The 12,781-nt window shown below is 40.3% G+C and overlaps 1 protein-coding gene across 2 annotated transcripts in view; it reads left to right on the forward strand.

Moving 5' to 3' along the window:
- Nucleotides 1–12,781, forward strand: part of ZCCHC14 (zinc finger CCHC-type containing 14) — a 35,982-nt gene that overhangs the window by 18,360 nt on the left and 4,841 nt on the right. The window contains exons 3-12 of one of the 2 annotated variants that reach the window (XM_083456456.1): nucleotides 2,328–2,401; nucleotides 4,486–4,557; nucleotides 4,754–4,863; nucleotides 8,205–8,299; nucleotides 8,396–8,450; nucleotides 9,208–9,481; nucleotides 10,164–10,255; nucleotides 10,642–10,766; nucleotides 11,069–11,209; nucleotides 11,291–12,730. In XM_083456456.1, the coding sequence (XP_083312582.1) occupies nucleotides 2,328–2,401; nucleotides 4,486–4,557; nucleotides 4,754–4,863; nucleotides 8,205–8,299; nucleotides 8,396–8,450; nucleotides 9,208–9,481; nucleotides 10,164–10,255; nucleotides 10,642–10,766; nucleotides 11,069–11,209; nucleotides 11,291–12,730 (2,478 nt within the window). Of the gene's footprint in view, nucleotides 1–2,327; nucleotides 2,402–4,485; nucleotides 4,558–4,753; nucleotides 4,864–8,204; nucleotides 8,300–8,395; nucleotides 8,451–9,207; nucleotides 9,482–10,163; nucleotides 10,256–10,641; nucleotides 10,767–11,068; nucleotides 12,731–12,781 lie in introns of both variants that reach the window. The other variant, XM_083456455.1, reaches the window with a different exon arrangement.

Genomic DNA, 12,781 nt, shown 5'->3' on the forward strand with positions numbered 1-12,781 from the left:
TTACACACATTTTAAAAATCATATGCTGTGTTTCAGATTTAGTTAATAAACAGAATGAATTCAGGGATCATTTGTACTGAAAGGCATCAGACACCAGCTTATGAGTTGCTGAATCTGTCTTCTATTGCTTCATTTTGAGGCCAAGTCCTATGACCTTTGGACATATGGATGGCAGCTTTAATTTTTGCCATCAGGCCTGACTAGTGCACCTATGATAAAGCAGGTGCCTAAGCAACATAGCACATGCAATCAAAACAAGGCGCTTGCTCCCTGTAGGGCTGATGGTGATAGCATGCTATGTCCCTCTTTCCATCCATGGCAAAGTGTTCAGATACCTGCTTCACATTGGAATGAGTACTCTGTAAATAAATGACCGGCTGCACTTAGGACTGTTCATGAATCCCTATTAGTTAAGTCTGATTAGGTTTTAGAGGAAGGTGAACATGTGGTTGGAGTACAAAGTACTGAAAAGTAATACTACAAGTATTAAATAGTTCTAGAAGCTTAGTTGAGTTTTTATTTTATTTTATTTTATTTATTTAATTTAATTTAATTTAATTTATGTTTCTTTCAGTGGTTCCTATATGTTGGTGCTCTCTGAATATGGACCAGACTGAGCAAAAGTGAAACATGAACTTTTTCATTTAAAACTGGAATTCACCATGTAGAGAGAAATAATATTTTAAAGAGGTGGGCAAGAGGGGAAGGGAGCTATGTGAGGTTTGGAAAAATGCTTAAATATTTGTGTTGACTTTTTCCAAATTACCTTTATTCACTGGCTGCATTTGCAGGTCATGGTAAGCCATAAAGTTTGGCTTATTAAATCATGTCCCTTTGTGTAAGTGGGTGAGCAAACCATGACAGGGAAAATTCAGTATATCTGAATCTGAGATTGTGGTTTGTTAGGATGAAACAAATCATGATCTTAGGTTTGGACAACATGCTAAGCTTTTCCCATTGTGGTTTGTTTGCTCCTCCCTTTGTGCAAGTGGGAGGGGCTCTGGCTGCATGTACACCTGCAGAGTACAGTTTGCGAAACGAAATGTTATGGTTTAGTGTTACATATGAATGCTGCTATTATACAGACATTGCTATTTTTAAACATGTTCTTGTTGACTTTGCCTGCTGGCATATTCACCAGCAAGCTAAGAACAGTTGTGTTTTTAGAAAGGTACAATCAACTGACTCTTCCTTTTGTTTCAAAATTGAGTATTTTGCATATGTTAAAAACATTCTGAGTAAGCACTAATTTTGGGTTGTGACAGCCTATCATTCTATCTCACTTTTTTTAAAAAAAAACAATGGTCGAAATGTGCCTCAGTTGTAAAGCCTTAGTCTTGAATAAGAGCTGCTTACCTCAAGGCTTGAAGTGGTTGTGTAGTTCTTTGAATGTTGCAATGTAAAAAAGAAACAATTCATCGAGAGTGATGTTTCCTTTTTGGAAAGTCTGTTTGGAACTCTTCTGTTTTCGGTGCCAGTACAGTACTGTATTGGGTAACTTGCAAAGCAAACTTAAAATTCTGTCAGTTGTTCTTCAAGATGCTCACAACTTCAGCTCTGTATAAACTGGCAAATAGTATTTCAGCATGACTTTGTCCTTTAGTAATTCTATTAAGAGAGGCCTCCTGATCTCAACTTCTGAAGATTTCCTCAAAGACATTTCTGATATCTTTTGTAAGTTGAGTTCTGGACAATTAAAATGTGAGTTTTAGTAGCTCCCATTTGTGACTTTATTCCATAAGTGTTTGGCAGATTGAGAAAGTAAGTGCCTATGTTGTTTCTTGCTGTATAGTCATGCTTTCATTAACCATGTCTTAATAAAAAGTCTCTTTTAATTTCAGAAATAACAGGATATGAGTTCTGAAAATGGCCTTGGCCTGTTTTAAGTCATTCATGAGCTTGATTGATGAGCACCTTTTGAGTTTGCATAGGAGCAAATGTATGTGTTTTCTCATGCACAGCAGCAATGGAGGAGGTTGCCAGTGCTTAGAACAACACAGAAATGCTCCATTTACAGCTCTGTAACCTCTGTAACTGAGAGAAAGGAAATAATGTTGTGCATTCATCCTTTGCCTGTTTGGGACACAACAATATTCCTTTGAGGGGAAGGGCCATAGCTCAGTGGCAGAGCATCTGCTTTGCACGCAGAAGGTCCCAGGTTCAATCCCTGTCATCTTCAGGTAGGCCTGGGAGAGACCTGTGGCTGAAACCTTGAGAACTGCTGCCCATCCATGTAGACAGTAGTGAACTGGATGGACCAATGATCTGACAGTATAAGCTAGTTTTCTATGTTCCTAACAGATCTTGTTCATTTTGTTTTCTAACAGTGAGTGTTGAAAAAGTGGAACCAAAGGGATTATCGCATAGGAAGAATGATAGGAACTTTGAATATTCCTTTGAGGTAAGTTCCAAGGAATGAGAACTTTTAAATTTAAAAGAGGTATGAAAGGGACCAGCCTTTGGGGCACTCAAAGCCTTGAGGATTCTATTGCTTTAGCAGATGTCTTTTGACCAAAACTATGTGTTCAAACGCTATTAGCTTTGACACCAAAACTGTATCTGAAACATTTGATAAAATTTTTCTCATATTACATCACATCACAATATACTAGAACAAACACTATATTGAAACCATGTTCTAACTGGAGGTGAGCCATACAGCGATAGGGAAAATTGGGCATGGGTGTAAAGATGTTGAATAGCTAAAATTTAATTTTAGCATTTTAAAAAAAATGCGCTGAATATATTTTACTCTCAGTATAAGCCACAACAGCAAAAATCCCTGTGTCTTTTAGCTGCACTCTAATTCCCTGGTTGTAGATGATCCACTGGAGAAGCAGCCTCTTTGCTTCTTCTGTCCAAATGCTTCTGCCATTTTTCATAACTTCTTTCCCCAGCTTTCTACTTATTCTTGGCTGCTGTTTTATTATTGGCAATTTACAGAAGGAGAGAGAGTTGCATGTATAAACTGCTCTACTCAGAATATCACATGCATAACACAGGGGTGTTGTGCTAGAATTTCAGTGGGAATTACAGGTAGCTGTCGGCAAAATTGTTCTGGGGCCAACTTGTATAAAATAGTACTGAAAATTCAAATATATTTCTTTAATTTAGATTTGTATCCCATCCTCTCTGGGCAGATCTCATTGGTACTCTCTCACATTCAAGTGTCTGGAAAGGCAAGTGAGATGTAATCTAATAGAACCATCCTGCCATAGTTCTGAAGGCTGTATAACCTCAAGAGCTTAGTTAGTTCCTCACGTTGTATCATTTATCTGTGTGTAAAAGAGATTTTTTTAAAGCCTGTGGTGGTGCTAGAAACTCTGCTTTTCGTTTCTTGGTTTTGGTGGAACAAGTGCTGGGAAGAGGAAATTCCTCAATTACGTAATGTATTTTGAAACTCTCTCCTCTCACCAGTACTTCTGGCAGCAGCATCAGTTCTGGAAAATTGTGTGTGTTTGGTTGTCATCGATACTAGCGTCATGTAGAAATATCACTCTAATTTTCTCCCCCTCCCCTCTTTTTTAAGCATAAGGCAATATTTCCCCCATAATTTACAAATGCCTCTATCTCAGACTGAAAAAGTACGAAATTTAAAGTGCTGGATAAATTCTTGGGCATTGTGTTAAGATGTGAATATAGCTGAATTAAATCCGTCAGCCAACAGCCAAATGATCCTCTGGCTAGTGTTAATAAATTTTCAATAAATTTATTGAAAATACATGAAAGGGAACGCTGACCATGTTGGCTTGGTAAATCTTCAGGTACAAATCCATAGGCATAGGTTAGAAGCCCATCTCGTGTCCTGATAGGCAACTGATTTGCAGATTCTACAATGGGTTGTATTCTCGCACGCATTAGCCCCCATCATTAACAACTTGCACTGCAAGTGGGTGTGATTATTGCAATATGTTGACTGTTCCATCAATATGGAGTTCTCCCTTAGTAATACTTTGCTGATGTAAAGAGGCACATTTTGTGCTGCTTTTCTGCTTCAGACCTAAGAAGCAGAGTATAGCCACAGCTTTTGTACAAGTTACAGTAGGTGTTGACTGTAGAATTTGTTCATGTGATGGTTTTCGTGTCCTTTTTTAATATGGAATAGTTCCTCCCACATAGAGTAATGCTACCTGTCCGAAGGATGACATGTGAAATGCGCTCAGACTTACAGTATTATATTTGGTACACAAATTCAGATACAAAGTAATACACTATAATCAGCAAAGGATTTTGTGTAACAATGGGAGAGAAAAAAATGTTGCAATCTATGCCAGTACAGTTTAGTGAGAGTGGCGTAGCAGATTACTCAGAGGTCCCAGGGAGAAGGAAGGAAGATAGACATCTTTGGCATGTAAAAGTAGGCAGAGATACCTCCCAGAATCCCTTTTTCAGTCACCAATCTGAGGGCACTGGTCATGCATCCTAGCAAGGCCAATTCCAGATGTGTTTGATGCAGGTAACTCAAATTCTTCTTTCTTCCCAAAGGTCTTATGGTCTGATTCTTCAGTGACATTGGTAACAAAGTCTTCTGCTGAAGTGACTGAATTCATTTCAAAGGTAAAACGAATAAGATGTCTTGGGTTGTATAAAAAATGTTTCAGAAGCATCCTGAGGTATATTTTAGTATCAGTACAATTGAAACAGTGGCTATCTGCAAGGCACTGTTTTTAAATAAATTGTGTAAATAAGCTTGGGTTGGTTTGTTTCTTTCATTTTCAATTGTTGCATTCAAACGTATTGTCTTGTCTCTTAGTTAGGTCAAATGTACCCAGAAGAAAAATTGGAGAAATTCATTCCATGCCTAGCTGGTCCAGATTCATTTTACTTAGAAAGAAACCACATGGACCTGGAATCGGACCTTAGGTATGCTTTGCAAGTATTTTATGTCAGTGCAAAAAGGAAACTACACCAAATGGAAACCTGTTTGGGTCAGATACTTGCTGTTAATAATTCTCTCACTCTTTTGATTGTCTGCATATTGGTCTGTGAATGTTTTGTCAGATTTACTGGGATTTAAGTTTACTGTTAGTTTTATGCACATTTACCTTGACAGCATTTCCTTAGTGTTGAGTAATTATGCTCCAAATGTGGGGTGGCATATCTAGTACCTTCTGGACCCAGTACCAGCACTGGCAGTGGCTGTACCTGAATTGCTATTACATATGTTTAAGTCTTTCAAGCAGTTCTACTTGGTAGGGGTTTTTATTGGCCCCTTGTTTGCAGTTTTAGGAGCCAAAAGGGCCCATCAGATACAATAATAATCAGCCATTTGTGAAAGTTTATTTTGATAGCACCATCTATATACCCAGCACTTTACAAAGAACAGGTTTGACTGGTCTTTACTCCCAGCGGGATTACAAATATAAAAACAGACACAGTGAAACAATGATGGCAGCAATAAACATTCTTCCATTATTTCATTTACCCAGTCTTGACTAAATTTCAGCAGGGTATTGGGACTAGGGAGCTATTCTAGAGGCTCCCAGCAAAGTGGTTTGAGGAGGCATTTTGGGTGGTAGTTGCATGCATAAGGAGAGAGGTAAAATTGTTTCAGGGACCAGGGACCTTTGAGTGGCAATAGTAGTTTGTGATGGATCTGTTAGAGGACAGGAAGCCTGCATATGGAGAGATTCCACTTCATGGCCTGAGTGACAAGAGAGGTGAATCATTTTGGTGGAAGATAATGGTGCCAAGTTCCCTAACAAGCAAGTTTTAAAGTACAAAGAAGGAATCATACTAGCAGCAGAAGGCCAAGTTATAGCTTGTGGTAATGCAGCTCAAATGAGTCTTAAGGACTCCGCTGCAGCTTTTTAGATCCTAACTAGGTCAGAACATTATTTGGCCCTTGAAATGATAAGCCAGGCTCAGTAGATAAAAATAGTTACTCTAGTAGGAAGTAGGCTGTATTTTGAGGGCTCCAATCAAGTTTAGAAAATCATAATTTATAGTACTCAGTGGTGTGTTGGAAACAAAATTTCTGTGTATCATTTAGGCTCAAGGAATGTCTTTCTTCACTTTTGCTAGGATTGACAGAACAGCACAAGTAATTTCCCAGGCTGAGACAGGAAGGATGTGACTCTGGTAACAAACCAAATAGTGCATCAACATTTAGTTAGTTTCTTCCCAGTATTGAAATTCATGTTTCGCTGACATGAGCAATATAATAGTAGAAATAACTTGGATCACTGCAGCTATTGGCTTTGCAAGTTGTAAGGACATGAGGTTTCTGGGCTTTTGGGATCAGTTTTAATTAGTCCACCTTTGCTGTACTAACTGGCATATCCATACAGTGATTGCTGTTTCATAGAAGAGTTGGAGTCCAGATTCTTTTTCTTTTTTAAAAAACTGGATTCATTACAAGTTTGAGGCTCCAAAACTGTAGTGCCTGCATTTTTCATATTAATGATTTTCACATGTCCCTGATCACTGTAAAATAAAGCCACAGTCATGGGACCATAGAGATTGTAATTGGGCCAAGGGTTCCAGAAGAGCACATACCAGTTGACTTGCCAGATGTTGTGATTTGGTCTGGATTGTTGAGGTTTGATTATTTTTCTCCCCACTCGTCTGCAAATCAAATACTGCCTTAACAGTTTGGGTCTTGTGATCCCTAGTAAATGATCAGAACTGTGATTAAAAATGTAAATGCAAGAGAAACATATTCCCAATTTGATCTCTTCTCCATTCCTGCTTCTAAGCAGCTTGTGGGACCTTCAAATACTTAGTTGCTTTCAAACAAGCCTGTGGAGAAATTATGACAATATGTTTATATATAGCATGTAGTTAGCATATGTTTCTAGGGAGCTCAGTCTTTTTAATTTCAAGAGAAAGCAAAGCACCGGCAGAGGAGAACATTTAAAAGCCTGTCTGCTGTCTTTCACTTCTGTTGATCTTCTGTTGAATTTATTATGAGCAACACTATAAAATATTTCCTCTGCTGAAATTTTCATTGTTCAGAATTCCATCCTTATCTACATGTACACTTCAAAATTTGCCCTCCATTTTAAATATTTACCTTGGGAAGTTTTAAGTGGTTGATTTTAGCCAGTGAGGCCCTAACAGCTTGGGACTAGGTTCTCTCCAAGACCACCTTTTTCCATATAGTCTGCCCAGGTCATTGTAGTCTTTGGATGGGGTTCTTATGATGGTACCATGTCCTGCTGAAGTTTGGCTGCCTGGGGTTCAGAGCAGGGTCTTTTTATGTTATGATACCCACCTTGTGAAATGAGCTCCCTTCTGAATTATGGTGCTGGAGAAGACTCTTGAGAGTCCCATGGACTGCAAGAAGATCAAACCTATCCATTCTTAAGGAAATCAGCCCTGAGTGCTCACTGGAAGGACAGATCGTGAAGTTGAGGTTCCAATACTTCGGCCACCTCATGAGAAGAGAAGACTCCCTGGAAAAGACCCTGATGCTGGGAAAGATGGAGGGCACAAGGAGAAGGGGACAACAGAGGACGAGATGGTTGGACAGTGTTCTCGAAGCTACCAGCATGAGTTTGACCAAACTGCAGGAGGCAGTAGAAGACAGGAGTGCCTGGCGTGCTCTGGTCCATGGGGTCATGAAGAGTCGGACACAACTAAACAACAACACCCACCTTGTGAAATGAGCTCCCTAATGTACCTTTTTGTTTACCCAGATATTTCCTGACTGCTGATACTGAATTTTTCTTTGTTGCTGAAATTATGTTTTTTGATTAGTGGACTTTTAACTGTTACTAGTTTCATGGTTCTTCTGTGTATTGTAAACAAATTTTGAAAAAAGTGGCATGCATTTGTACACACCTACACATATACATATATTGTGATTTATAGTGCTTGGTTAGCAGCAATACGTACAAATTCAGATTAGATTCAAGTTTTTTTAGCACATTGCAGTGTTAATATGACCCACTTCGCATTTCAGAAATTAGTAGGTGTTTGCGTTTGTTGTGTATACTCCGTATCAAGAGAACCATATTCTTCTCATTGACCACTTGTGAGGTTCAGGGCTCCTTGTGACAATTTACACATTGTAACAAATAGCATTTGTCTGTAGGGACCTCCTCAGTATATGTTCCTGGTATTTCCATAGTGTGTCAAGTAGCTGTTTGTGTCCTGTGTGCTAAAATGCTCATTTTGGCACTCTTCTGTTAAAAGCTGCAGTTTTGATCTTTGTGGTGCAAATGCAAAGACACCATTACTCAGTTGAAATCATTTTTCAGGTATTTGGCATCATTACCTTCCCACATCTGGAAAAATGACCACGCCAAGAAATTTTTCAGCACTTCATCTCACTCCCAGCAATTTCAAAGTTCAAGTGAGTTTTATGATTCATTTCTCCCTATTAACAAACATGTAAATAGACATTTTACCACTCAGGCCTTGTCCAAACACCTGATCTCCTTGTTTTTAGGTCCAGGCAACACTTCCCTTTATAAAGTAGGTACGACGCTGGGTGCTTCCGGAAGGTGAGATGAATTTAGTGTATGTGTGATGTAGGGAAGCTATAGCATGCTATTCAGATTTCTGTATGATGTGAAACATTTTTCACTATCACTTTGAAAGTGACTTCATAGATTGCCCCTTCATTCTTTGTGTGGAATAAATTTGGTATTGCTGGCATTATGTCATCCTTCTGTTCTGAGCATGTTTAGATGACCCAATGATAAACTCAAAAGACATTCAAAGGTGGCATTTTACTTTGTACAGGTGCTTTATTTCAGTGGAGAGAATTAACACAGAAAATGTTTAGTTGCCTTTGAACGTTTACACATCATTTACAGTTCTGACGTAAGATTTCCCATGTATATTCTTCCATGGAAACAAATTCCTCAAAACACTTATGAGGATATAAATACTAACTTAGAACTGGCCTATGAAAAGCAGCTAAAACTCATCCCTATGTTTCTATACAAGAGGCTCATGTTGAAGTAAATATGCCGGGTGGTTAGTGACTTACTGCATCTACATAATCCTCACTTCTGCTCCCTTTTCTCGGTTATGCCTGTTGGCACTGTCAGATCAGTAATTCCTTAACCTAAGCAGCTGGAGTAACTGTGGCCTTACATGTGCCAGCCCTCTGACTTTTCATTGTTATGCTGGCTCTTCAGAAAGATGGCAAACTGCATCATGGATCAAGGGACATGCTCTAGGATGAAATGAGAATGTACAGCATTCCTGTTCTTGGTTTGATGCATAGAATAGTTTCTCCTTCTATGTTTGCAGACCTATCTGTGGCGTAGCTGGTATCCAGTCTTCACAGAACAGTCTCCAGCATCATGTGCAGCATCCGGCTGCTACACCTGTTGCACTCCCCCACTGCACTCATACAGGTGGGGCTGCATCCTCACTCACTTGCCGCTCCCAGTTGGAGAACTCTTCGTCGGTATTGACTCCCAGTCCTCAAACTCCCCAGGAACAAAATGGGATTTTAGACTGGCTGCGGAAACTACGCTTGCACAAGTACTACCCTGTTTTCAAACAGCTCTCAATGGAGAAGGTAGAGTCCTGGCTTGGCTAGGGGGAACCAGTTTGCTGTGTTTGTTTTGCTGTATTAATCTGTGGTATAGAGAGAGAATGCAAATTTGGGAAAGGCTTAAGACTGATTAGAAATGCAGATATGGCTTCTTCAGCTATTTGGCTTTCTGGCAAAAGTCTTCATCTAGTGGCTTATTTGGAAGTTTCTTTGTGAAATGTTGACACACTACAAGTATTTACCCTCTAACAAAAGCTGTTGCGCATAGATCAAACATCCCTCTATGATGACTTTTTTTTCTGGATGCATGAGTATTTCTTCCTAGAAAGCAAAATTCCTCATGTGATCTGAGAAAGAGTGGAGATGCTGTGCCTTGCTCAAATGAATGCCACTCTTTTTAACAGTTTTATTCACAACTCTGTTCAGATATGTTGTAAGCTAATCACGTTACTCTTGGGGGGGGGTTTAAAAAATATATATATATAGCAGAGTGCCCTCTAGTGGATTCTTTGCTCTTTTTTTTTTTTTTTTTTTTGCTCTCAAATCTAAAGAGAATAGCTATTCTACATATTTTGCTTTAAAACTAAGCAAAATATGTAAATTAACTATATTCATTAGTTTCATAATGAAGCTTCTGTCAAGTATGCCATATTAGATAGCATTTTTAAATGCATACTATAAAATTGACTTTCCCTTTTTTCCTAAGTTCCTGAGCCTTACTGAAGAAGATCTGAATAAATTTGAATCCCTTACAATGGGTGCAAAGAAGAAGCTCAAGACCCAGCTAGAGTTGGAAAAGTAGGTATTAAAGAAAACTGGCTTCTTCCATGTTATTTCAGGATCTTTTCCTCCTAATTTTTCCAGTAAAAATGCTTGCTGTGGACTTTGCCTAAGGAAAACCCAGAGGTAGGACTGGGTTAATTCAGCACTAGTTGAATTAAAACTTTGTTGCATTTATACCCCATGCATGTGTCTAGAATGATAAATCTAAAAATACCAGTAGGTTATATGCAATTAATTTTTACTCAAGGGAGACCCATTGAAATTAATAGAATTGAACCTCTTTAGTAGGCTTACTCTAAGTTAGTTGGATACCACATATACTTTAAATTAGAGAACCTATTCAGATTTAAATCCAAGTTTATTTTAATAAATTCCTTCCCACACTTCCCTTTTCATTCCAGGGAAAAGTCTGAGAAAAGGACCCTCAATCCAGCTACATCTCCTTCCTTGAGCACTGGGGTGGCCAGAGTTCCTCCTACCACTCATATTGGTCCTATCCAAAGCATTCGTGGTAATCATACAGCAGGTAAACAGGCTATGAGGTTTGAATATGTATATTTTCTACACAGGAAAGATTGGCGCTTGTCTAAATCTTGTAACATACTGGATAGCAATGTAGTTCAGGATAGTCATACTTAGAAGAGTAGACCCATTGAATTAATAGACTCAAGTTAATTACTTTCCATGGATCTATTTTTGAGCCTGGCTAACAATGGCTATCAGCCATATGTACTTGGGAGTCGCAACAGATTTTGTCTGTCTAAAGATGACTTAACAGTACCATTCACATTACTTGATTTTTCTTCTTCTCTTCCCCGCCTCCACAAGAGTTACGTGTAGATGTTGATCAGCCAACCCTCTCAACCCCCCGCGAAGGAAGCTCTTCAGAATACTCCAGCTCCTCTTCTAGCCCCATGGGAATCCATACCCGGGAGGAGAGCTCAGACAGTGCTGAGGAGAATGAGAGACGTAAGGAAAGCTGTCTCGTTGTGTTGCAGCATCTAACGCATTTAGGTGACTGGTCGTACCTGACATCTGTCTATCTTGTAGGTTTAGAGGTCCACTTGGAAGCCTCAGAAAAGGAGAAGCCAGTAATGTTATTGAATCACTTCAACTCCAGCTCAGCCAGGCCCACTGCTCAGGTTTTACCAGTGCAGAATGATGCCGTGTCCAGTCCATCCGGTCACCACACCTTGCCAGTACAGATGATAGCTGCGGGCTCCCCTCACATCACTCCAATTAGAATACTGAACTCTATGCACAAATCAGAGCGAGGGAATACAGACATGAAGCTCCTTTCGTCATCTATGCACTCGCTTTTGTCTTTAGAAGACAGGACAAAATTCTCACCTGGCACACCTCGAAGTGGCATCAAGATGGAGAAGAGCTTTGGAAGTACTGTTGTGGATGGGATGCCAGCCTCTCCCCATCAGCCCATGCAAGTGCTCTCTGGAGTTTCTGAAAATGGCTCCTCTACACCTTCAATTAACTTTGGTCCAAGGACCAAAATGGTACATGCTTCTACTCTAGACAGAGTGGTGAAAACAACCCAGCAGCCGGGAATAATAGTGGAAACAAGCACCACAGCCACTGTAACTTCCAGCACCGTCTTCCATGTGGCACGACCCCCCATAAAACTCCTGGTATCCTCTTCGGTTCCTACTGATTCAACCATTGTGGGGCAGTCTTCCTGCTCCAGTAATATGCAATTCAGTGTGTCCCCAGCAATAATAAACCCCCGGACTGCTCTCTATACAGCCAATACCAAAGTGGCCTTTTCTGCCCTGAGCAGTATGCCAGTAGCCCCAATGCCCAGCAGCAGCTTCTGTGCAAACAGCAACACTGCCTCTTCTAGCAGTCACCCCTCCACATCCTTTGCAAATATGGCAAACCTACCCAGTTGTCCTGCTCCCAGCTCCAGCCCCACGCTTTCATCAGCTGCCGAGAACAATTTCTACAACAGCAGTAGTAGTGGCTCAGGAGGAAGTATCCCAGTACCAAATCAGAATCACCACCATCACCACCACCATCAGCAACAGCCTCCTGGATGCATGGTGTGCAGTTCCTGTGGCTGTAGTGGGAACTGTGGTTCAAGCGGCATGACTGTCAGTTATGCTAATTACTTCCAGCACCCCTTTTCCGGACCGTCAGTGTTTACTTTCCCATTTCTGCCCTTCAATCCACTGTGCAGCAGTGGCTACATCAACACGCAGCAGTACAACAGCAGCTCAGCCTTCCCTATGGTTCACTCCCCTTACAACAGTGGCATAACACCAGACTCTGTCATGAGTGGGCAGTCTACGTTTGCAGTGCCACCAATGCAAAGCTTTATGGCAAGTACAGCAGGGGTGTACCAAGCACAGGGGATGATGAGCAACAACAGTGGTACAGGCCATAAAAAGAATGGGAATCTGTCCTGTTACAATTGTGGAGCCAGCGGTCACCGAGCTCAAGACTGCAAGCAGCCACCAATGGATTTCAATCGACAAGGTTAGGAACATAATTGGCTTGCCAGAAGTGCAGTTGGTAGATTGCTCAGAA

Source organism: Podarcis tiliguerta (assembly GCF_965153285.1).
Source record: "Podarcis tiliguerta genome assembly, chromosome: 8".
NCBI classification, from domain to species: domain Eukaryota; kingdom Metazoa; phylum Chordata; class Lepidosauria; order Squamata; family Lacertidae; genus Podarcis; species Podarcis tiliguerta.